The 25693-nt window shown below is 41.3% G+C and overlaps 2 protein-coding genes across 4 annotated transcripts in view; both read right to left on the bottom strand.

The window, feature by feature from the left end:
* Positions 1 to 5797: 5797 nt before the first annotated feature.
* Positions 5798 to 7825, bottom strand: LOC137900816 (proline-rich protein 14-like). Of its 3 annotated transcripts, none has more exons than XR_011105681.1 (5): positions 7694 to 7825; positions 6921 to 6999; positions 6770 to 6841; positions 6558 to 6688; positions 5798 to 6366 (listed from the first exon to the last, which is right to left on the bottom strand). XR_011105681.1 is itself a non-coding variant. In XM_068744958.1 (5 exons), the coding sequence occupies exons 2-5, from the start codon at positions 6954 to 6956 to the stop codon at positions 6203 to 6205; spliced, it is 396 nt and encodes a 131-aa protein (XP_068601059.1). In that variant the 5' UTR covers positions 6957 to 6999; positions 7694 to 7825; the 3' UTR covers positions 5798 to 6202. The 3 variants fall into 3 exon arrangements, 1 of the variants encoding a protein (XP_068601059.1); XM_068744958.1 differs by having other exon boundaries at positions 6770 to 6834; XR_011105682.1 differs by lacking the exon at positions 6921 to 6999 and having other exon boundaries at positions 7694 to 7783.
* A 7834-nt stretch (positions 7826 to 15659) lies between these two features.
* The window catches only part of LOC137900868 (melatonin receptor type 1B-B-like), a 28039-nt gene continuing 18005 nt past the window's right edge, over positions 15660 to 25693 (bottom strand). The window contains exons 2-4 of the mRNA XM_068745014.1: positions 16993 to 17111; positions 16546 to 16890; positions 15660 to 16082 (exon numbers count right to left, since the gene is read on the bottom strand). Of these exons, the coding sequence (XP_068601115.1) occupies positions 15660 to 16082; positions 16546 to 16890; positions 16993 to 17111 (887 nt within the window). The remainder of the gene's footprint in view (positions 16083 to 16545; positions 16891 to 16992; positions 17112 to 25693) is intronic.

Here is a 25693-nt window from a genome sequence, read left to right as displayed (position 1 = left end):
TTGAAGATACGTTTTAATACTCTGAAAAGTGTAAAATAGAAGCACTGATGCTTCAAATCCTATACGAAGCAAGAGAAGACATTTCTTTGTGGTAGAACATTGGGCGAAGTGACTCGTTGAATTTACAGCTGTTTTAACATAGCGCTGATTGTTTATGGTAAAGGTTTTATTACCCTCGCCGAAGGGGAGGCGAGGGTATTGCAATTGGGTGCGTTTGTCTGTTTGTTTGTTTGACTGTCCACGTGCATAACTCAAAAACTAGTAACCCAATTGACTTGAAATCTTTACACAAGCAAGGTTCTGACCGTGGCTCGGTCCTCCCCGAGAATGGTGTTGATCCGGATCTGGATCCAGATTCTAGAATTTTTTTAAGGATTCTTTAACATTGCGAGATAGGGCACTTTTTTGACATTTTTCTTAATTTCTTCAAAACATATGGCGGTATGGATCTGAAAAAAATCACACATAAGTACTCCTTAAAGATCTATGACCATGAATAATTTCGGTCGGATCCGGATCACAATCCAGATCTGAGAGCTAATTTTCGTTCTAAAATCGGCATTTTTCAGGAGTCCATCCTGACCTCAATTTTGGAGCTAGAGACTTCAAATTTGGTGTGCACACTCATAGTTCATTCTAGTTTCATATATACTACAGTTGTAGTTGTATCTTTTCCCGTTCCAGAGCAGAAAGCTAGCGCAGGTTTGGCCCCTCTGATCCGGAAGCCCTGTTTACTGTCACAAGACCGAATAGTCTATTGGAGGGTCTGCAATCTCTGATTGTCTTTTGGACTTGTTTTAAAATGTAAAGGTATTTTCATCTTGGATTTTAAAATGAATTGTTGAATGTACTATTGTGTGATGGGTTGCAAATGCATGAGTGTGCATGCTTAAACCCTGGGTAGTAATTTGCCATTTGATATACACATTGGATAAAAAAATAAATGACTGGAGCTAGTGGTTCATTTCTAACAACACCCATTCATCCACTTCCTAAAACATTTCTTGCAAGGCCATGCTTGCCTGAAGCTCAACACAAATGTGTGTTCCACCTCTAAGAAAGTCTGCAAGTGTTTTTCAGTCTATCACAGACAAACACATTCTCACACAATCACACCTACAATTTCAAGGTCCTATTCAACCTGGCCTGTGTCAGCGCACTGGGAGAAGAGAGTCGTGCACTTGTAGAGCAAGGCATTACCATAGACCAGTGTTTCCCAAACTTTTTTGAGCCGCGGCACATTTTTTACATTTACAAAATCCTGCGGCACACCCCCAACCAAAATGACACAAAATTACACTCTAACAGTACATATTAGATTAGATGACCTTTATTATAATACATATAATTAATAATATAGTTTTTTCTATGTATTTATACTTAGTGGGAAACCTGGGGCTGTTTCAATGAACACAAAATGAAGACACACACAAAGCTCTTCCTCATCAGCTCTCAGTCTCTCTCTGCTTGTAGTTTTTATCGCCGTCGAGCTTGAGAAGCTCAGCTCACACAGATATGTGGTTGAAAATGGGAGCAATGTCAGAATAGCTTTGTTGGCTAGAACGGGGAACTCCTTGGCAACAGATAACCAGAAACTGTCCAAAGGAAGATCAGCAAAGTTTAGCTTTAAACCACCATCTTGTTTCAGTTCAGTGTAGTGATGGGAATTCCAGCTCTTTTAAGAGAGCCGGTTCTTTTGGCTCCCAAGTGGCTCCTCAGATTTTTTCGTTGTTGACAAAATTAATTTAATACCAAATCATGTGCAGTGTAAAATTAGCTACTAATGTAAAAACATGCAATATATCAAATGTTTATTAAATGTCTTTACTTAAATCCTCTTTGCACTGCTAGCTACAATAAACATATTATATAATATAAAATACAAGACCAAACCAAACACATCTCACAGAGAACAAGGTCAAATCTCTGCATTCAAATCTCAAACAACACAACAAGAAAACATAAATTAAAAAGTACTGTAGCGAGCGAAGAACCACACTGGAATCGAGCTTGTGTCAACAAGTGCCTTTATTGCGACACAGGACAACTTGACTGCACATGGATGTCGCGCTGGGGTCTTTTAACGCAACACCCCTCTCACTCATGGTGCTAACAGCACAACCCAGTCACTCCCATGATGCATTGCGCCTCACGTGATCTCGCGCGATCGCTACATAGCCCCCACCTGAGGGGTCAGACGCCCTCGGCGACCCCATCACCCAACACAAAGTCTCTTAAATACCCCGGCTGGCAACGGCGGCAAACAGGCCGTCTAGGATTGGCAGGAGCCGTGCCAGGCGGAGAGTCACAGGGGCCGGCGCACGGACTACCGCCACCACTCGCCTCACCAGCATCCGGGGCGAGGGGTCGGTACGGTGAGAGTCTGTCCTGGTGCAGCACCACCATGCGTCTCTTGCCGGACATCCGCACCCGATACACCACCTCAGACAAGCGGTCTATGATGTCACAGGGGCCTTGCCAATGGCTGCGAAGCTTCGGAGAAATCCCCTTTTTGCGGACAGGGCAGTAGACCCACACCTTGTCCCCTGGCATGAAGGCTTGTCCTCTGCAACGGACGTCGTAGCCCCTCTTCTGCCGAACGCCAGAGTTCGCCTGGGCCTGGCGGGTGTAGTCGTGTACTACCAGCAGGCGCTCTCTCAGCCTGCGAAAATAGTCCATCTCCTGCCCCCCAGGGATTTCCGGCTCTGGCGGGGCACCAAACACCAAGTCCACCGGTGTCCGGAGCTCTCTCCCAAACATAAGAGCGGCAGGCGTGCACTGGCTGGACTCCTGAACAGCAGACCGATAGGACCACAGGACCAGCGGCAAGTGACGGTCCCAGTCTTTCTGGTGTTGACTGGTGAGGATGGCAAGCTGGGTGGCCAGGGTACGGTTAAACCGCTCCACCAGCCCATCACTTTGCGGGTGAAGCGGAGTTGTTCTGGTCTTACTCACCCCCAGCCGTCGGCAGACCTCCCCAAAGACCTGGGACTCGAAGTTCCGTCCCTGGTCACTGTGGAGCTCGTTAGGGACCCCGAAACGGGTGAACATCTCCTCCACCAGTCTTTCTGCGGTCGTAGCCGCGGTCTGGTCTGGGACCGCATACGCCTCTGGCCACTTTGTGAAGTAGTCCATGGCCACCAGAACATAGCGGTTGCCAGAGTTGGTGACTGGAAAGGGCCCCAGGATGTCCACTCCAACCCTCTCCATCGGGGCCCCCACCAGATACTGCTGCAGCGGGGCATGGGAGCGCTGGGTCGGTCCCTTCTGGGCCATGCAGGCATCACAGCAGTGGACATGCAACTCCACCTCCCGCCGACAGTCCGGCCAGTAGAATCGCCTCCTGAGGCGGTTGAGGGTCTTGGCATTCCCGTAGTGCCCCGCCCCCACCGAACCGTGGACCGCCTGGAGAACTTGGGGCCGTAGGGCCCTTGGCACCAGCAGCTGCAGGAGGTCGTACCCTCGTCCTGGCGTTTGCCACCTCCGGTACATCACTCCGTCACGGACCACGAAGTTGCCCCACTGGGAGTGGTAAGCCTTCACTTCGGGCCCCAGGGCAGACACCTCGGCCCACTCAGGACGGCGTCCCGCCTCCAGCCAGCCCCCCACCAATGCAAGGGTCACATCAGCCTCCTGCTGCTGTTTCAGCTGCTCAGTGGTCAGCGGGAGCCATCCTTCTCCATCGTTGGAGGGGCTGGCGCTGGCCACGCTGAGTGTCATCTGGCTCCGTTCCTCCTGCCGCCGGCAGTAGCGACACTCTACCGCTGCACATGGACGCCGGGAGAGCGCATCAGCGTTGCCGTGAAGTCGCCCCCCCCGATGCTGGATGTTGAAGTCATATCCCTGGAGGACCTCCAGCCAGCGGGCCACCTGGTCTTCAGGGTTCTTAAAGTTTAGAAGCCAGGTGAGCGATGCGTGGTCAGTACGGAGCAGGAAGTGGCTCCCAAGCAGATACGGCCGGAACTGCCGCAGGGCCAGGACCACTGCCAGTAGTTCTTCTCTGCTCTGCTCAGCGCTCGACTGAAGTAGGCCACCACACGCTCTCCTTCTTCCCCCTGCTGGGAGAGGACAGCCCCGACGCCGACGTTGCTAGCGTCTGTGTCCACAATAAAGGGCAGCTGAGCATTGGGGTACGCCAACACTGGGGTTTCAGTGAGAGTTCTCTTGAACTCTCGTGTCCATCAAGGCTTGGCAGGGCTGTCCATCAAGCCAGCAGTTCAGATACAGTCCTTTGGTATGGCCACAGCGGCCCACCAGCGTGCATCTACCTTGGAGGGGGTATGGAGGTCGGAGTGGCAGCCCCCTCATTGAGTCACTCCGCTGTCGTTTCCCGCCTGTCTGACCTTTGGAGCAGGAGCAGGACAATCCCGTGCGATGTGACCAACCTCATCACACCGGTAGCAGCGGTCAGTTGAGCGGGGGGGCCCGCTGGAAGCGCGGAGGTCTTCTTTGGAGCTGCAGTGGCGATGGCGTGGCTTGGCGGGTCTCTTCGGGCGCCCCCCCTTCCTCATAGTCAGCCATTCTGACATTTGGCTGTTGAGCAGGACCCCTCTGTGGTGCAGGCTGACTGGAGAGCACCGCCTCCGCCCGTTCAGCTTCATACAGTGCCTCGCTGAGGGACTTGGGCGCGGCGAGGCGAACATGCTGGCGCAGTCTTTCAGGTGTGAGCCCCCGCAGGAAGGCATTGAGGGCCAGTTCACCTTGAACAGCTGCATCAAAATGTGGATAGCCCCCACTTCAAAGTCTGAAGAGCGATCTACGGGCGGCACACACACTTTATTACAGCGCGGACACCCGACAATGTTAATTACGTGATATTATAAAAAATAGATATTTTTTTTGGGAAAATTTCTCACGGCACACCTGACGATCTCTCGCGGCACACACACCGGTTGGGAAAAGCTGAACTAGAGACACACACACTGGAAGCCACATTAACCCATGAACCAAAATCCACACGCAATAATAACTCTCACACTCAAAATCAGTGTCTCTCCAGCATCATCACAAAGTGCAGAGGCGAAGAACGACTGATCCAACACAGCTGCCGAGGACCAAACAACAAACCTCAAATTCTTGTAAAAAAAAAAAACTACGTGCTGCGCCCCTTGGTTTCGAACCCAGAACCTTCTGGCTGGGAGTCAAGTGTGCTACCCACTGCACCACCGAGAACGCAGTACAACGTCACACAAGGAAAAAGCACAGCTCCAGTGCAACACGCTGTGGTCTGAAATAGCACCTCATTATCTGACAAGTATGACTTTGTTAATGCCTCGAGTTTCCTTGCCCGCACTGTGGCGTGGTTGGTATTGCTACCAACCACCGTGTCGGAGGCCCCGGGTTCGAGTCCCGCTGTGGGAGTGGGGTAGAGCGGGGGTAGCAGGGTAGGCCTGGGGCCTTGCCTGGGCGGAGTGAACTGGACCGGTCCACTTCACTCCGCCCAGGTGGCCCTGGGCCTACCCTGCTACCCCCTCTCTATCCCATTCCCGTAGTGGGATTTGAAACCGGGGCATTTTGAACTTTTCAACATTGCTACCAACTATTCCCCCACCCCCGTGCACACACCGACGCACGCACTCATACACTACGGACAATTTGGAGTAATCGATTCCCCTAAATTGCATGTTTTTGGAGGTGGGCGGAAACAGGAGAACCCCGACGCAGACACGATTTGAACCCAGTACCATCCGGCTGTGAGGCCAGCATAAACTCGACCAGCTGATAACCAGCCATTAACAAATTCTCAACACCAATGATGACATCACAGACAATCTGAATGTAAATATACATACTTTAATCTCATGTCCACAAATAATCAACAACAAACCTAACTGCAGACACAAATTGCATTGATCCAAATATAGACATTTTGCCAGCTGAAATATATTACATTTTAAAAAGGTCCAAATATTTTAGATCTCCAGTACTCACACAATACTGCCGTAGTACTCATTCAGTACTGCCCCAGTACTAATAGAGTATTGATGTTAACAAACCTCTTGAAAATATAAGCTGCCCTTTATGGGCTTTTCTTCCGAGCAGATCAGATCAGCAATACGAAGAAAATGTACATTTATATTTCTATCCATCTGGTTCACGTTTCACATCTAACACTGTAAAAAACAAAATAGCAAATACACTGCAAAAAAAAAACATGTGTTCATTTGGCCTTTGGTTTGCTGACAGGATGTGATGTCACAGATCACACATCCAAGCCTCGTTGTATCAGAAAGTCTTCGAGAGCACTGAGTCGCTCCACCAGCATCACATCCACGTCTGACTCGTCCCCATGAGGGACGCTGCCATTGCACTGACGGAGAGATGCCTTCCGCTTCCTGGGGACCATGGTAACAGGAAGTCCCGCCCCTGAAGTCGACAAACATTTTGAAAAAAGAAGTGTGAAGAACAAGATGATGAAAAGAGAAGTGCTACCTCTATGTAGTAATAATGAATACAACTGCGTAGTTAGAAATAAAATACAAAATAACACGAAGGAGGGACATAAATAAGGAGACTACCGTCGCTTTATCATGCTCTCAATACATTTCCCAACCCACCTTGCAGTCTCTTCCTTTTCCGGGGCTGAGTGAAGTCAGGAAAAAGGAGAACCCTCCGTCTTTTCTGCTGTCCAATCAGGAGTAGCGCTCCATTCTTCTCCCGTGGCTCCTCAAATATTGTTTCAAGACTCCTGTGGGGTGAAAAACAAAACATGGTAGAAGACTGGAGATTCAGCGAGATTTGCATTATTCATTTTAAAGGTTACCATTACCTGTTGGTTGAGGGGGAATTGTAGTTCTTGTTCGTATAAATCTCCTCCAGACTGAACTCTTTCTTCTTTAACCTGAAAAAATGTTTACTGATGATTTTGGAATATGGTCAATGTGTTTGTAAATGACTGTGTTCATTTCCTCCACACCCACGCGCCGTCGCCGCCCCCAAGCCCTGCCGCCTGCCATCGCTGTCCTTCAGGGTCAGAGGTCGACTCAGCATTTTTGAGGACTGTGAGAGAGACAGAATAACATCTAATGACAAAAACAACAACAAAAAGAGTTCCGGGCCTCCAGCCGAGGAAGGTTGAAGTCACCTGAAAGTTGTTTGTGCCATTTGCTCCACGCACGCGCACACACACACGCACGCTTAAAGAGGAGTTAAAGAAGCCATTTCTGGAGAAACCATCTCTGAACAGAGGAGGAGGATTAAGACACCGTATATTATTATTGTAGAATCTTCCTAACACCAAATCTGTGTACGCAACAAGTGTAAAATCTTTTTAACCTGAATATTTGTCTCGTAATTGCACTTCCGGTTAGATGCTAAACTGCATTTCATTACCCCCCCCAGCCACACCTGGGTGCAGCTCAACAAAAGAGCTCACCTGAGGGTGTCTAATTAATCTCGCGGCTCAGAATCCCATAAACATTCCTACAAGTTAATTCATCGTCATTTGACGAACAGGAGTTCCTTTTTTTTTTGGCCTTATTACTTTCTCACATCGGTCTCTTTTATGTGACATGAAACAAAGGGACACTCACAGAAAACGAGCGGTATTTAGGATCGGCGTGAGAACAAAACAGAAAAAAGGGATTTGGAGAAAATACAAAAGCTGCTCGAGCTAGCTGCGCCTAGCTACCGTTAGCATATTATATTGCGCGTGAATCGGTCAAAATGTCATAAATCGGGAAATTCATTTTACCTTTTCAAAGCCTTCGGATTCGTTTGGTCTCCTTCAACTCCCCTTATCTCATTTTAAGCGCTTTCGACGCTAGAAAATGCCAAACCTGGCCGTGCAGTCCGGTGCAAGACACACTTCTGACGTCACTAATGCCCGGCGTTAAATAGCGGAAGTCACAATCACAATGATGGAACTTCCGCTGAAAGTTTCAAAATAAAAGTGTTAGTCTGGCATAGACCATACGTAAAATGATTTGTTTATACGCTCAGTGTTGTTGATCGTTCATCCAGCAATAATGCTGACTGTGTGTGTTGTTGTGAACTGTCACAATCACGGTGGGAGAGAAAAAAAAGAGCTTTTATCGCGCTTCTATGGTTATTTTTTTTGAGAAGGGGAAGCGGCAGAACAGAAGAGTGCACGGCGAAGGACAGCGTGGATTGCTGCAATCAGCCGATCCGATTTGATGTGCTCTGAGCAACTTTGTGTTTGCTCGGATCATTTCATTTCAGGCAAGTTGTATTCAGTCAAATTTGCCCAGATTTCATATTAAATTGATGTGTTTGGTCAAAAAGTAGTTTGGATTATGTGAGCAGAGCTCTTGTGTAGACTGAAGCCACGCAGTCCTGCACTGGATCCTCCGAGAATTAGCACTAGCCTATATAATGTTAATATTGTTAGAAAATGATCTACTCTGAAGTCTGTTTATTTTATTTTTGCTTTAAATAAATGTAGTCTAATTCTTATTGACAGCACGATGTCCTCTGGGTTTATGGAGAGACATCACGGCCCCATCCACAAACAAACCGGTTATAGCGGTCAAGACTTATAATTCTGACAGTCCTTCAAAGTGTAAAATGGGCTGTGTTGAACAATCAGGGAACATGCTGTGATCTTTACTCCACCCAGACCTGTCGATCTTGTAAGGATCTTCTCCCCCCCCCCCCGAGCTGTTTTCTCCTTGTAACGAGTAAAACCCATCTTGTCTAGTGACTCAGAATACTTCCCCATGCTCCAAAATCCAATGAAAAGTTCATGTCCAGTGAATACACGGTGTGTGAAGTTCATGCGTGTTTCGGCCAGGCCATGAAAACGATACACAACATTGAAGACAATGGCCATTTGCAAAGGTTGTTTTTCCAATGTATTTTTAAAAAGACTATAAATGGGGGTGTACAAATCATAACTTTGCTCCTTTTGACTGAGTAGGGGGATTAGATTTATTCCTCTTTGCTAACATCGCATTTCACGCTGCTATGTATTAACTTAAAAATGCAACACCCACCACTGATGCATTCTTCACATTCTGGGTTTATTTAGGGCGGCTGATTACGTTAAGAGTTGATGTCTGCTGTGTCAATTCTCACGACAGCCACAGGGCAAACACTCAGCTGCTTAATGACAGTCTTTAGGCTCAGTGAAAGTTTTCTGTGAGAAGTTAACAGCCAACTCCCAATCAGTGTGATTTCATCCACTCTGAAGTCGAGTAATTGAGTATTTAAAGTCGAGTGGCGATGCCACTGATGTGATTTCTGTTTTTGGGTAGCAGAGGACAAGCTTGTTGGCAGTGAGACTAAAGCAGCGATATGGATGAGCCACTTCAGTGTTGAGAGTTTTGGACAGATTATTCCGTTTTAATTACTTGTGAATCAAGGATTAAAAAGTAGCGGGATATGCTTTTCTTCTTTCTGAGAAAATATAATAAAATGATATCCCTAACCCATGTTTTTTGCTTCTTTCCAATGAGATCAATATGGTTTAACCCCCCCCAGAACAGAAGCATTCTCATGTGGAGAAATGGAACATCACACAGCCTCAGTGAATAGACGGATCAAATTGAGACAGGGCATTCATTCCTCTCTGAAAGACTGCTGGGCCCCCCCGCTCTGGCGTATTGTGATTGTTTTAAATGTGAAAGGTTTAAAAAGGGTTAAGATTTTTTATTTTATTAAGATCATATGGTCTAAATTATAGAATGTGGGATTATCAGTGATTTAGAGTGCTCTTTCCTCCTTTATTAAAGCCTACGCGTACAACCAGTTTCTGAAAGAAATGAATTACTTTAAAACCGCCTTTGATTAGAAGTAATTAAAACATTTAAATTATGTTCCTCATTCTGTCTACCTCTTATTAACTGTGACTACAATGCATTTATTAAATCCATGTCTATAATCTCGCAGGAATGAAATTGTATAATAATTGTTTCTGAGTGACGTTAGTAAATGGATTAACAGTCATCTTTGTTAATTAATGTTTTAGGGGCAATTCATTATTTTCATACACTTTAAATGACAGTCAGAATTTTGCTGGATCTTTTCAACCATGTGCTGGTCAGGTATTGTAGCTGGAGCAGGCAGCTTAAGGCTTAGTTAAAGTCTGACCATAATGAATAGTCAAACAAAGTAGTTGGGCAGCTGTTTAATTATTTTCACATCAGCTTCGGTTACCTGTGGCGGCATATTGTATTGCAGTCGGAGAAAATGGCTCTTAATGACAATAACGCACACTTGGAGGACTTCTAAAGTTTGCAATTGCACAGAATGCACATAAATAAACGTATTTCTTCTCTTAAAAGCCACATCCTGTCATTTTCAGATCTCACCTTTTACAGTGGTGGCATTTACATTGTGTTTAACTGAACCGACGAGACAACATCATCCACCATCTGGACTCCAACCCAGTTGCTCATCATAAGCAAGCGGTCCCTCTCTTAGCCACACCCCCTCTGATTCATAATCCTTTCTTTTTGTCTGATCTAGGCTGCTGCAGAAATAGGACAAACTATATCGAGGAGTAAATGATAAAATGTTTATTCTGAGCCAACAAAAAACATTGATTCTTGGTGTCGGGTGATTTAACACAAGTGAGACATAATCATGAGTCTTTTATTCCGTTTCTAACAGTCTTCAGAGAATGAACCCACCAGGACTGTCTTTTTGTCATGAATTTGGGATTTAATAAATAGTTTATCCACCTACCATATATATATATATATATGAAATGAACAATGCATAGAGTTTAAACAAAGAGCCCACTGTGGTGTTGTTTGTGTTTCAATGCATTGATGGAAAAATATCACAAAGTAAGATATATCAATTTTATTTTTCATAACATCGTGTTTCAGTACACTGTACTGTACAACTGTACACATAATGCATATTTTATTTTTTACACACAGTTCATTTTGACGAGACTCAGTGTCACAACTAAGCCTTTTTCAAGCGCTGAAATTTTCCATTACATTCCACAGATTCCCTTTGGCTCATATTCCTCGAATCATTCCCTGGGCATTGCTGCTTGCAATGTGAAACCTTGTCAATAATCAGTCACAAATAAAACAAGACAAACGTGCCCATTCACACAGCCTCTGGAACAGAAGACACTTATCAAGACACAAGTAGTTTGCTGGCTAAATGCCTGAACCGCAAATTCACTCATTCCCAACCTCGCTCTTGTTCTGAAAATACATTTTTAATTGTCTTGTTTAATCTGGGAGCTCTTTGCACCAAAAAAGTTAATAAAACATTAATAGCATTCTTGAGTAACATTTTAAACTGTGGGATTTAATTCATGCCTCAAAAAATTCAGGCTCTGCACAAACACATCAAATGAGTTGCTGAAAATTGTATGCTGAGAGTAAATATTCATCAGGTGAGATAAAAGATTTGTGCTTTGCAAAATGGCCGTTTCGTAAAAATCTTCATCGTCACAGTTTAAATATGCAGATTGCTGTCTTGATTGTAAACACTTTAGGAGATAAGCAACACAGTTAAATTTAGCTGCGGTTTGTCAATAGATTGCCTTTAACAGCACGAAGCAAGTGTTCCAATTATATTCCCATTCCTTTTTTTTTTTTTTTTGCAGGTGTCTCACCCATAATTGGATTGGCATCCATTCCTCTTTTTTTTAAGCTATGAGCTGTTGTCATGCTGCGACATAACAAAATGCTGACTAACTTGACAGAATACGTTGAGGTCAGTGTAAAGACAAAGAGCAGTAAAGCACCAGAAGTCATCAAATATATAAATCGTGCCTGATCTCAGTTTATTCAGCCGAATTAAACGTCAAAAAGCTAAGTTGTATATTTCTAATTAAACAGCAATGCCTTAATTTGCATTAGTTTTTTGTTTTTATTAATGCTACCATAATTCACTTAAAAACTGTATTAAATTCTGACCTCATCATGTCTTACTTACTGGGGGAGGGGGGGGGGGGCGTGATATCTTGGAATCTACAGGCTGTGATTAAAAACAACCATTAAAATATGTCTGAAGTGACTGTGTTCATTACAAGCTTTCCAAATGCATTGACATAACAGGGCACTTTTTTTTTTTTTTGTAAAATGTCGACTCAGTCGAGGATTTGGAGCATTTCTAGTAGACTGTTTTTTCACAGTGAGGTGTTTGGCATTGGGAAACAGCTTATACACTTTATATTAACTGGATATAGGCTCAGTTTACAAGTGCTGAAAGTGAGAGTAGGGTACACAAGTTTTGTAATTTTAACCAAGAGAGAAAACACAACTGGGTAAAAACTAAATATTTGCCCTTCTCCATGTGGATTTCTGTGCTGCGCTGCTGCAAACACTTTCTTTGCATGCCTTTAACAAATCCATAAACAGAAAGCAGAATGGAGGCAAACTGACTGGGCTTGTTTTGAATAGAACATATAGCATTTGCCACAATGATTAAAATGTGACCCTATTGTCTTGACTGTAAGTCAATACTTCTGAATGAAAAACAAAAGACATCGAAGGACTCCAAGATTTCCTACAAGCAACAACTGGACAAAGTGCATTTACAAACGCTTACAGCTATGCTCAAGTCTTTGGTTTGAATTGAAGTCTTTGCTTCCTTCCAGGTGCATCTAAAACACTCTCTAGACATGCAAGCGTATGGGCTCAGACAGCAATCCTGCTTTCTCAGTGGTGGAATGACCATCTCACCTCTGCTGTCATCTCCTCAATCAAAAATCTTGCCTCCCACACTCCAAACATCATTCATCATTGTTTGCTTCCAATGCTCTTTTTTCATCTCCTGAATATGGCAGCCAGTCCTATGAATATTTATTGTACAACTTTGAGATTTACATATTTTGCCATTCTTGATCTATGGCTTTGCACATTTTTACCCTGTATAAGCACATACAAATATGGCACAACAATGAATTTAAATGCAACAAAAACCACTGGAATCATTGAACAGAGCTTGTTTTGCTATTCATGTATGTTTTGTTTTGTGCAATTACAAGTTGATTCCATCACGTTACAAACAAATGCATGTGTAGTGACTTGATGCACTGTACCTGTATGTGCCAATTAACCGAGAGGTCATTTTAGATGCACTTGAGTTAAGGAAAAACAGGTTAAGCATGATCGACAATAAACTGTTAACTGTGTGGGGTTATTGAGCTTCAGATATACGTATCAAAACAAAAACAAAAAAACACAATTTGAATATAGCTGCAATTACAATATACAACAGTTAAAAACCACGATGACATTAATTTACAAAATATCAATTTAAAATGTCTTCAGTCTCCCATATATGGCAGCGAGTAAACTGCAAATCCCCCAGACAACAACAAAAGGTTCAGTAGGCACCCTGAGATGGGAATAAAGATATGAATTATACACGATTTCGAAACTACGATTAAATTTATAGGCAATGAACGTCACTCTTCTGTCAAACTGAACACAACAAATACAGAACAACTCATACCACTTCCCCTAAGATCCTGTTTTTGTTTTTTGTTGTTTTTTCCACAGTGAAAGCATCAATATTTGAAGTAGATTTATTTATTTTTTTATAAGAAAATTAACTACATTTAGCAACAAGGACAAAATACCTTCAAAATAAAAAGCTGTAATTTGCATAAGTATTTCAGAAGGAGGAATAAGAACCGCGCCTGCAAATTAACGACCACATGCTGGATGATGTAGGAGGCAGAGGAACCTGTGCCCTTTCTATTTTGCCAGCTGCACATTCAGTAAATGTATTTCTCAGATTCCGTTCTCCAGGGTCTGCAGGCTTTCCGAGCCAGAACGCAGCAGCCCAGACTGTACTCTTCTTGTGCGACTTGCAGCACTACTTCTGTTATCTTTAATTCTTGGAGAACAGGATCATTTCTAAATCTCAAAGACACCTTCTTTAAATCTAAATGTAATCAGGTGAGGGACTGTCTCACTTTAAACATTACAAATGGTGTTGGATATGTAGGATCAGGTAAACCCCGTTTTAGGATGCAAAGAGTGCATAATGAATCATCGATGTTGTTGCACTCAGCTATTTGGTGACATTTTAATGACCTGTTATGATGACAAGAGAGAGTATTTAAGTTGTTCCTTCCTGGAATTTACTTCTCTGTGGCCGAGTTTGGCTTTTTGTCTGGATATGTGTTTCTTTTATTACAAACTGTTATTTTAAAATATCTCTCTTTATGTGTTACAACTATAAAAGCTACAGTGTGTGCTGTATATGAGGTGTGTGCCCTGTATTAACCTAATGTTTGAAAATTAGAAAGTAATTATTTGGCACATTTCTTCACGGATTTATTATCAAAGCTACATTGTTTGTTATAACTTGTTAAAGCAGTAAAATTATGTAAATTCAGAGCTATTAAGGGCTGTGCTCAGAATGAAATTCAAAATGATACACCGGCAAAAGTAGTTATGCACTGTCCTCTACCTGTGACATCACAGGCACCATTTGATTTAGGTGGGAGTTCTCTAAAAAAACAAAAACAAACAAACACAAAACTGTCATTTTAATTGACATGTGTTACATGGTTTTCATTCATGACTATCAAAGACTTAATCTCCTGAATGACCTTATCATGTTTATTACTAAGTTGGTTTTTACTTGTTCTTCCCAGTGGAATGGTCAGACTAGGCAGTTTGGATATATGACTGCCACATTTATGTAAAGAATGCAAATTTGACCACATCACTGTCAAACCCTGATTTAATCCACATACTGAAACGTCTTCTCATACTAATCTAGTGTTTATTTGAGGCGAGTTGTACTTTTTGAGGCTTTTGAAGTTACTAAGGAGAGGTGTAGCTCACCAGTGGTTAGCCACTTTAATTGAATATATCTAAGAGTCAATATCAGCAGACATTAAAAGACATTAAAAGACATTAACATATTTTCTTTATGAATTATTGTAGACCATTCAGTAAGTAAGAGTAAAATGAAACTGAAATGCATGGCTCAGTTCTCCCAGGACATGAAATGATCTCTAGAATAAACACCCTGTGGAAGGGGAATTCTAGTACTTTAAAACCTGGGCCATCTTTGAGTTCTATTGGCAAAAGAGAATAGTCAATTTTCGTTGACAATTTCAAACATCAAAGAGTTCCACTTGTTCCTCCCACCGACAGGCACAGATTGTCATTGGAAAGCACCTCAAAAGAGATGAACCTGTCGGTTGAGGAAAATAAAAGGTCATTTTATATATACAAAAAGTTCAATCAAACTTAGAAGAAACAAAATGAAGAAAGTAGTTTGTCTTTACAATGTTTCAACAATCACCAAACACTGGTTCGGCAAAAATAAATCACTGGGTCTGCTGATATTTCTCCCCCACTGCTATTGTGATTTCCTCCTCACTCATCTTCTGACAATCTCATGTCTGCCAGAGTTGTAGACTGTCTGAAGGAGGAACAACACAAATATGAACAACATGAATCTGATGCATTCTTGGAGTGGCGCTCGTTGAAAAATCACAGAGAAAATGTATATCTGTTTTTGGCACTTAAGCAAAGTCATAGAGGTAATACTGCAAAAAAAAAAAAAAAAACCTATAAAAACCTATTTGCATTAATAACTAAACCAAAATGAAAGCAGATGAACATAGAAATGTAAGTATTTAACCGCAGCCCACTCTGATTTTCATGAGTCAATGGTAATCCAAGCCATGTATTCCAGTTCCATTTCTTTGCACAAAAGCCCACAGGAATGCTCATTTTACAGGTTCAATAACACCGAGTTCATTCTTTATTTGTACGATCTCTGATGGACTCGTTGTTGTTGAGTGGCAGAGGAGGCGACTGCTTGCTCCTCATGCTCTTACCTTCCGTCACGGCTCGCGAAGTCTCTGTTACAAAAAGCCGAGTCACCCACACGGAGGTGACAATGCGTTTGTACTCGTTCCTGAAGTTCCTGTTGAGTAAGCCGTAGATGATGGCATTCAGACAGCTGTTGAAGTAGGCCATGAAGTAGCTGACCACAAATAGCCAGTCGGGGATGCGGGGAGCCACACGGGCCGGATCTATGGCCACCGCCAAGCCGATCAGGTTAAGCGGAGCCCAGCAGATTGCGAACAGCACAAAGACCACAAACATGGTGATGAAATTTCGCAAGTCACTTGGTCTGAGGCGGGGGCTTTCCTCTGTCTTCACTTTACGCCGCACCTGGGTGATGTAAAAGAATGAATTTAAATTATGCTGCTATTTCTCTCAACCTCACACCCAGAAAGAAACACACACACACACACACACATACACACACAGATCCAAAACTAGCATCAGATCTGCCTGTCATGATATTAAATTACAGGCACTGACTTTGGCAGATCTTTGCCATGAATGTATTTATTGCTAAGGATAAAAATGTCCATCTTAAATGTAAAAATAAATAAATTGAGGGATGGGATGTTGGGACTGTGACCTTTAAAATGATTCATCCACTAGAGATCAGTATTAAAGTTCAACATTTCAATACTGAGACTGACCTCAAGATGAGGTTAACGTTCTTATCATCTAGTCCAAAGAGTGATCTTTATAGCTGGTAGCATTTTATTTTTTAGAGATTTACTGGTTCTTTTCGCATGCTTGTAAAATAATGAATAACCATGCAGAGAAGCAGAAGACTAACCTGAATCACCAGCACCCAGATGCGTAGGTAACAGAAGGTAACCACAGCAATGGGAACCAAGAAGTGAATAACCACCACCGCCACTGTGTAGGAGCTACTGACATTCTGAGCAAAGGTGCAGGAGTAGACCCGAGGGTCATAGCGCAGGGAGCCAACAAAGAAGTTGGGGATAATGGCCACTATAGTGAGCACCCAAATTAAGGCAACAAACAGCAGAGTGTTGCGATAGCCGTACAGCCGACTGTAGGCGAACGAGTGACAGATGTAGCAGTATCTGTTCACAGCAATCCCGGTGATGTTGAAAATGGAGCCGATGACACTCAGCCCCATAAGGAAACCGCTGACCTGCGCAGAAAGAAAAAAGGAAAGCGAATTGCTTGTCAGACTGCATTAGGAGTGGTTTTACTGGTAGGGATCTGACATATTGTGTAACTGATGCGGTATTACCATGCATTGCATGTTTCCAAGCGCCCATCCATCATGGAAGAGGGCATAGAGAACCAAGGGGTAGGGATAGAAGGCTACCACAAGGTCAGCAAATGCCAGACTCACCACGAACACATTGCCTGGAGAGGAGGACACAGAGACATTCTCATATAGATATGTTGATCACTGACGGTGACAGACGTTGCATTTTTATTACGAACACAGCATAATTATATTGTTCTGTTAACAATGTCTTCACCGTCTCATGGGGACTGATGGTTTGGACCCCCATCTTCTATTTTCAACACCATGAATTTGCTTACTTGTGCATGCACAGCAAATTCAACCCTGCTGGCGTAATCCAGGCTGAAGTACCCCCTGTGGTATTTCATTTAACGCGCTCACACGTCTTGCATATAAAATACTGCATTCATATTCCTGTTTACACGCTCTTCAAGGTTGACAATATGTTGCAAAAAGTTTCCATAACGTATTCATCTTTATAATGTTGCTGCAGTAAAGTGCCATATCTTTGCTAACTGCATTGGACATTTTACAAATCTGGCTAAATTGTTCTAATGCGAGTTAATGTGGTCAGAAAATGCAGCTTACATTGCATTCTTTACTACTGAGCATTGTCCTAAATGGGCAAAGAGCGGCCCTGGAAAAAAAATGCAATAAGCTACGAGTTTATCTCTGTATGTACAGCTTGGTGAGGCTGTTGGCAGGGAGGGCTGAGATTCCAGAGCAGAGGTGTCGAGCCTCTCCCGGCCTGTTGTCTCACAACAGGCAGAGTTTTATCTGGAATGGCAGCGTTGCTGGGTTGTGACAGAGTGGAGGAACAAGACCGCGGACGCAGCGCTGAGGCTTTGGGGATAATGTGGCACGCAGGTCTTTTTTCATCTAGTTGATTTCCATCCTAATTCAAAGTGTGGTTTAAAATAAATCCATTTGGTGTTCCCCATAAATAAAGCATCGCTTTGATTTTGTTCAGTTTAACTGGCACACAGCAGTATTCACTATTATTCATTATTCGTTAATGATTTAATTATTGGCTTACTATTCTTCCAGGTAAACATCCAAACATTTCTCCTCCTTTTCATACCAAACACTATGGGATATTATTCAAAATATTACTTAAAAACGGAATTTGATGATTTGTTAATTATTCTTTAATAAAAGACATCAAGCTGCTATTTAACGTGAATGTACTCATTCTAAATGTGATGCTGCAACATGTTTTGACATTTTAGGTTGGGGATGTTTATTTGTGTTGCATCCCCGTTTCTTTTTAGAACCTTTTAAAATCTAGCCTCATCAGACCAAAGGACACTTTTCCACTTTGCGTCAGTTCACATCAAATGATTTTGAGCTCAGAAAAGTCAGTGGTGCTTCTGAATGTTAGATGTGTTTATATACGAGTTCACGTGGCTAAGATACTATTATTAGCCTCGGTGTTATTGTAAAGCCCCGCTTAATAGCAACTAAAATATATTATTGGTTAAAACAGTTAAGAGGTATCATGTTACAACCCTATACTATAGAGGTCATGCTAAGATGTTTTGAAGCTAAATTGAAAAGAGATGTTTCTCTTAAATAACTGAATGTAATTAAGAGATGTAGGTGACAAAAACACTCTGTTGGAAACTGTTAAATATTTGTTGAGAAAAACAAATATTCCTTTCCTTTTATATATCTCGCTTGGGGCCCGTAACACTGAACACTCGCTCTCACTCCAGTGGGCGACTGCTGCCATGCAAGGCGCTGCCAGACACCCTGGGAGCAATTTTGAGCTAACATAATCTCAGAATAGGCCACTTGCGGTGCATTTGGTATTGCTGGTTGCTGCTTTCCTGAGAAACGCTCCTATAAATTTGCATTTCCTGTATCGTTAAGCCTCCAAAGTCGCAGCATACTAGCCGTGTCACAAACAACAATTATATAAACAATCAAACAGACATAAACTATCATAAAAAAGTCAGGAGATTTGTTTGACTTAATCTTTGTTGTTGCAATGCTTATAGCGTTGGAAAGGTTTTATATGGGATTCTGGAGAAAGTCTCCCGCAGCCGTTCCCTAATGATGCGACCGTGATGAGTGGAGCATTGTCATCCATGAAGATGTAATTAGTGTGTTGTTCACATGCATGGAATTAACTCTGCTGCATCCATCCATCCATTGTCTTGCAGATGAGAGGATTGCAATCGTCATGCATTTAATGCTGTTATGTCCTCTAGAAATAATATCAACAAGTTAATGGTTACAGGCCTCCTTAAGATTTACTACTTGAGTTTTAAATGATTCATTATTTTTAATATTTTTTATATGGTTGTCCTAAAAGCAAGGATTATTGATCATCAATGTTAAGTACACATGCTTCTGTGAAATGAACAGCCTGCCAGGATAAGTTTTGAGATCATTTTAAACATGATTATTATGGAATTTCTTTAAAAGTAGTCCATGAAATGGTTTTAAAATGGTTTCTAAATCTGAGTTTGCCATCATTCAATAAAAGTAAATTGTAAGGCAGGCACTGTATAAAATTGCTTTTTAAAGAATTTTATAGAAATTACTCTCTCTCTTGAACTTATTAATCAAGACTTCTCATTCAACTTAAAAATTACAAATCTGGTAACATTATTTTCTTTACACGCTTTTCTTCATAATCAGAGGCAACTGCAAGGGGAGGTGTTTTCTGATAATTCTGGTATTGTGCTTTTCCATTTACAAGGTACCAGTAATTCAAAGTAGCTCCAGAAGAACTAAGGATGAAGTGTTTTTGGACCTATGACAAATTTTGTATTGTGTGTTTTCAAGTATTCTGGCTGTCAGAGCTGTAAACAATGTAATGTCGTGTGATGTCATAATCTTGCATTGAAAAATAACAAGTTACATCCTCCTGTATCGCTGTACAGATGTGATGACTATTAAACAGATTTGAGTTGCATTATTGGAAGTGTAGTTATGTTTATTCATGAATGTGGGAGTCTATTATTGTATGTGAGTGGAGTTTGAGCACTAAAGTGGATTGCATAACATTTAAACCGTTGAGTGAATAGCATGAGAGGTGATGGTGCCGCAAGAGATGCAGGATATCTTTCATTCAAAGCCACGGTTAATTGCTGTGGATCGGTGCTGCTAAAGGCTAAAAAGCACACTGTTGTAATTATCAGCAACAGTAAAAAAGAAATGCTCATGGCGGCGGCCGTGCAGCTGTTTGACTTCCGTGACCAGCCAATGCTGTTAATTCCTGAGAGCTGAATAAGGAAGGAGCCTTTGGCATGATCCCAGGAAATGTGTGTCTTAGTGTGTGTGTGTGTGTGTGTGAGAGAGAGAGAGAGAGAGAGAGAGAGAGAGAGATAGAGGTGTGTAGTGTTCCTGATCAATTTTCTCTCCTCTGACCCTGACAGAGAGCAACATGCCTTATTAATCAAAGCAGCTAAACAAGTGTTTCATATGTGGAAAGCACACATAGACGCACGCTGCCTCACCTGTGGGATGACCAACCATCTGTTCACTAACCCACGGATGATTATAATGATGACGTTACATAATTTTTCAAACTGTGGATGAGTCAAAGCTGTAATGCTGCAATCTTGTTATCAGTGTTCTTTAGAATGATGTAAACTATACTCACCCTGCATTATACACCTTCATTCACCCAGAGGCCCCTAGGAATGGAGTGTAATTTCGACATTCAATTGTTCACAGACAATGATTTATTTTTAAATTTCCAAGTAAATTAAAACAAAATGTCTCACATCTTCAATTTCATTTGATGTAATTATTTTTGCTGCACCACTCAAAGATAAAATGTCCGAACATGCATAGTGGGTTTTATTTGGGATTTTTTTTGCACATATTTATTTTCTGATTTCATATGCAAATCAGATGTTGAGATTTTTAATATCTTTTCACAATAGCTTTGCATCTGTAATTGCATTTGGAACTGTCAAGTGAAATGCAATATTTTTTGTAATGGCAATAATATTGCCATTATAAAAAAAACGTTTTAAACATTTCTCCTGTGTTTTTCAGTAATTCCATAGGGGGAAGGATCAGAACGATTTTCCTCTCATTTGCTTTTTTAATGGCTTTCCTGTGGGAGAAATTGTCAGGCAGATTTAACTTGTTTGCATTTAAATTTGTTTTCTGTGGAGGAAGGGAGGAATAAAAAGGGGAGAAAAAAATAAATTTGATGACAAGGGAATGATGAGAGGAATAGGGACTGAATCAGAAAGGAGTGAGGAAGAGGGGCAAGTGGTAAGGCTTGAACAAAGCTGCTCTTTCATGTGGAAAGGCTACATTAGAAGTGGCATGGTGTTATTTATGACCATGTAAATAATACGATTCCCACAAGACATGAACGGGGCAATTAACAATCATGTTATTTTATATTGAAAATGCCACCTCTCTTCATTTCTGCAGTCTGCAGGAATGCTGTCAACAGGAAATGGAAACTTGCGGCGATGGAGGGAAATAAAAGAGAGCTAAAGGTCGGAAGAGTCTGGGATTGTTAGCAGCAGATAACAGGGAGAATGGATAAGCTGTTGACAAAACAATACAGATAAAAGCGTAACACTAATACGTTTTTAGGCAATGCAATGAGCTGTCATGGTCACCTGAGCTCTTAGTCCTGCCCTGGTGACACCCTGAGGGGATAAACCTTTCTCTTTCACTGCTGTTGTTTTATTTTTATATCCACCCAGCTATAACATAACCTTTGAAATGACCAGACAAATTGAGTATTAGTTTGCAGCAACATGACCCAATAACAATCTCATTTCTTACAGTCAGATGATCAAACTGAGATAAACTGGAAGCATGGCTGGTGATAATAATGTGAAGAAAATAAACTTCAAAGTGCGCTACAGCTTCCTCTTGGCATCTTGTATTGTAAAGAAGCAAAATAGCAATGCAGTTGGTGAATGTTCTTATGCACAGTTCTCCAGGCACAGTTCACTGAAAATGATGAGAAGCAACTGCTGCAGGTTAGTATTGTGCAAAATTGTTGAGTAAGTTCACTTCACGCTCTCAGGAGCAAGGACAAATAACACATTCCTTAATTTCAAGTCTGAAGTATGTAATTGTGTTACATCAGATTAGAGACAGTGAATACAAACAAATAATACACACACACATTACATAAGGATATTATTATCTTACTGTTAGACTCACTTGTTTATTTATTACAGTCCTTCCATAAAAGAGGCGGCGTGATCATAAAACAGATCATAAAAAAAAAGACTCATTAGTATTGGTACAACAATGGAAAGAGAGTGTGGCAAATTTACAGATGTTCATGGCTATGGATATAAATAAACTGCATATGTGGTGTGAATATAATGATTTAAATAACTCCCTGATGTTCCTTACTTTTGGTTTTAATCAGTTATCATTCCTGAATTTGATGTTGAATTACTCCTTTAGTCAGTAATAGTCAGTGCCTTATTTATCACCAAAAGCTATGATGGTTGTTTGTTTGTTTTTTCATTCTGACTGCTTCGTTTGCTTATAATCAAGGGTATCATATATTTGGCTTCATACAACATTTTCTGATGTGCCACTTCTATAGCTATATTGATGTAAAATGTGTGCATCTTATATGATATATATATATATACAATGCAGATTATTATCACTTGTCTCATCAAATATGTCAACTTCCTGACAATTTTTAGTGTCATACTACTGATATAAAACACATGAATTTAACCTTGCCTTAACCGAGGCAAATATCTGCTGTGGTGGTTGGGTGTTATTTTAAGTGTAGCAAAAAAAATACAATGTGATTTAACTAGAAAAGCGCTCAGAGACCACAGACCTCCAATCATCTGTTCCTGGTAACATTTCCTGAAAATTTCATCAGCATCCGTCAGCAACTGTTTTGAGTTATGTTGCTAACAGACAGATAAACAAACAAACAACCCAACGCCGGTGATTACATAACCTCCGCCTCAGCGGTGGTAAATACGGGAAAACACTTAGAGTCGCCATTTCCCTGACCTCCTCTGGATCAACATTTTAAATTCCACCTCCTAATATTGTGCGTTGTATCATTTGAAACACAACAATACCGCAACAGTATTTCAGTCACATTAAGTTGGCGTTAGGTTACCCTTCTTGAAAGCTAAAAAGAAAAAAAAGACGCATTGAAGGAAAGCATGTAGGAACCGGTTGCTGAATATTTCAGCAAATACGACCCAGACGTTGGTCGACTGCTGCTTTGAAGACAGCTTTGCAAACCAGCTCAGCTGCCTCCCTCAGGACTCTGTCTCTCTCTTCCTCTTTCTCTCTGCCTGTCGCCCCTCTTTGTTGTACTGTCACAGATTGTTTACAGGGTGAACTATGTGAAAAAAATCAATTTGATGCTTCATCTATAAATCACATTACCTAGGAGTAAGCATGGTGATGATTACCATCTTTAACAGTGCTAAGGAAAAGGCACCCATAGGTCTAGAACAAATGAATGAAGCCTTTAGTTTCCTTAGAGAAGCATAAATAATTCTTAAAGACTTAGATTATATTCACATACACCCAAATCCAAAAATGTAATGCACATGAATAATAAAAGTACTTTGTTTTTATTATTATGATGGTGTTTCTGAAGTTGCTGCTTATTCTGTTCATTCAGGTTTTCTTGCATTTAATATGCAATATTAAAGACAATAGTTTAACACAACATAGCACACTTGACAAAACATTTTCTGCAATGTGCTAATTAACACCCCATTAAAGAACTGCCTCACAGCATATCATAAACCTGTAGTTTCAAGAAAATGCGTTACGCAACAGTAACCACTGAATCCACTTCATAATGAAAAACAACTTCTATCATGTTCAATCAAGCACAAAGAAAGATGTGGGGTTTGGGGACAAGGCTTGCAGTGTTCATTGTCAACTAAATCGACTTAAGCACCACAGTAAATGAATTAAACAGGGGCTTTCTTATGGTACTGTAACACCAGTTGCAGCAAAAATAACTGCTTTAATAATATTCTATTTATCTAAATCTGTATTAAAACTCACAATTGTCATACGTATAATTATACATAGATTTAAATATATCCTTAAATCTATCAATTAATTCATCTGTTTGTCCCTTGCCACAATATGCACATTAAAACGCAATCAATCAGTCGTGAGACAATTGGTCACAATTCTGCCCTTTATTCTGTCGCGCTCAGAGATAATAACATCCTGAAATTATAATCACCCCTAGTTTGAGTGGCATCAGTAAATCCATCAGTAAAACCGGACTGAACAGCACTCACAAGTGCAAATTATACATCAAAACGTGGTCATATGGGCATTGTGTTAATTGCAAGTGGGAAATTTTGGGTTGCAAAAAAACACAATATTCTGTCTTTTTTTCCACAGGGAAATGGGACATACAACTGACCCACAGTGTAAACATTACCCATAGTGTAAACATTAAACACAGTGTAAACATTACCCTTGGTGACTTACTGAGTGGAGAGATGGTTCTACTATTATATTTTATAAGTGGAGTTGGACTTACATGACAGAAACTGTTATGTCCTACATGATGTTCAACCTGTTTCAGGCACAGAAACAAGTTAACCTTGTTTTATTTAGTCATTCATCCCGTCTGTTTTGTTATTGTTTTAATTTGATAACAGAAGTGGAATTTCACAAATGAATACAGAATCAGCACTGACATTTTGAGTATCCATCCAGCTCTGTTCTTTGGCACAGTTGTCACTTCATGCAGTGGTAATAATTTCAAACAAAGCAGTTTTACAGCGGTATTAAGAAAATAAACAAGTAAAAGCAACAGCGCCCAGTCAATACCAAAGTGACAAGTTAGTAGGTAATGACGTAGCAGCCACCATCGTCTACGTCAGAATCAATCTGTACGGATCTGACGTCCTCACATCTAATTAACATAAGCACCCAGAGATATGTGTGTCAGTCCGACACTCTGACACGGCATATACAGTAGGAGTTAAACATTACTGGATCAAGAGATAAAACATGCAAGATACCAAAATAATGTAATCTTTAAAAGCTTCATCATTTCCATTATTTCTGACCTGATCAGCTAAGCTAAGCTTCACATCACGCAAAGTAATGAAATGTCATGAAGTTTTTGCTATAGAGATATGAAAACCAGTCAAATCTGAGGTGGAGATGAAATACTAACTTTTTATCGTTCCTGAATGTGCTACGTGACGCATGTGATGTCTTTTATCATGCACTGTGAATGTGCTATGAGGCAGAGCCAACATAAAAGTGTCTACAAACTGGGTGCTGTCAAATGATTTCACATGAATTGTCAACAAGAACACAAATTGGGAGGAATTGGCTGAGAAAGCAGCAGCGTCTTATCTAACAGCGCTGGAGAAAAGCAAGAAGATGCAGGGAATGGCAAAATATATGAGGCTAACAAGCAAAGAATTACCTACATCTGGAATTGAAGACAAAAAAGTATACAGGGGATTCTGTGCAAGGCTGCATTTGAATTATAATAATGACAAGAAAAACAACATTATATAGAACATTATAAACATTCTCAGTTTTTGCTAACCAGAGTAACCAGAACACGTGAATTAGATGTTGCTCTTCCAATTTAAATATATATTTTCACTACTGTTACAGCCACAAAAATGTCCTCGATGATGATCCCATGATTTAAAATGCTGATTGAAATCTGGTTCTTTCTGTAACGCGGAAAGAGTAACGTTTTGAATCTAAAAGA

This window comes from Brachionichthys hirsutus, chromosome 10, assembly GCF_040956055.1.
Source record: "Brachionichthys hirsutus isolate HB-005 chromosome 10, CSIRO-AGI_Bhir_v1, whole genome shotgun sequence".
Taxonomy (NCBI): Eukaryota; Metazoa; Chordata; class Actinopteri; order Lophiiformes; family Brachionichthyidae; genus Brachionichthys; species Brachionichthys hirsutus.
The sequence above is the reverse complement of the archived record's forward strand: the minus strand, read 5'-3'. Positions and strand labels throughout refer to the sequence as shown.

Excerpts from the sequence above, each read along its gene's own strand:
- LOC137900816 (XM_068744958.1), bottom strand. The coding sequence starts at position 6,956 with ATGGCAGGCGGCAGGGCTTGGGGGCGGCGACGGCGC. Across the intron at positions 6,689-6,769 it reads AATTCCCCCTCAACCAACAG|GAGTCTTGAAACAATATTTG; the intron begins GTAATGGTAACC and ends TTCACCCCACAG. Across the intron at positions 6,367-6,557 it reads GAAAAGGAAGAGACTGCAAG|GGGCGGGACTTCCTGTTACC; the intron begins GTGGGTTGGGAA and ends TGTCGACTTCAG.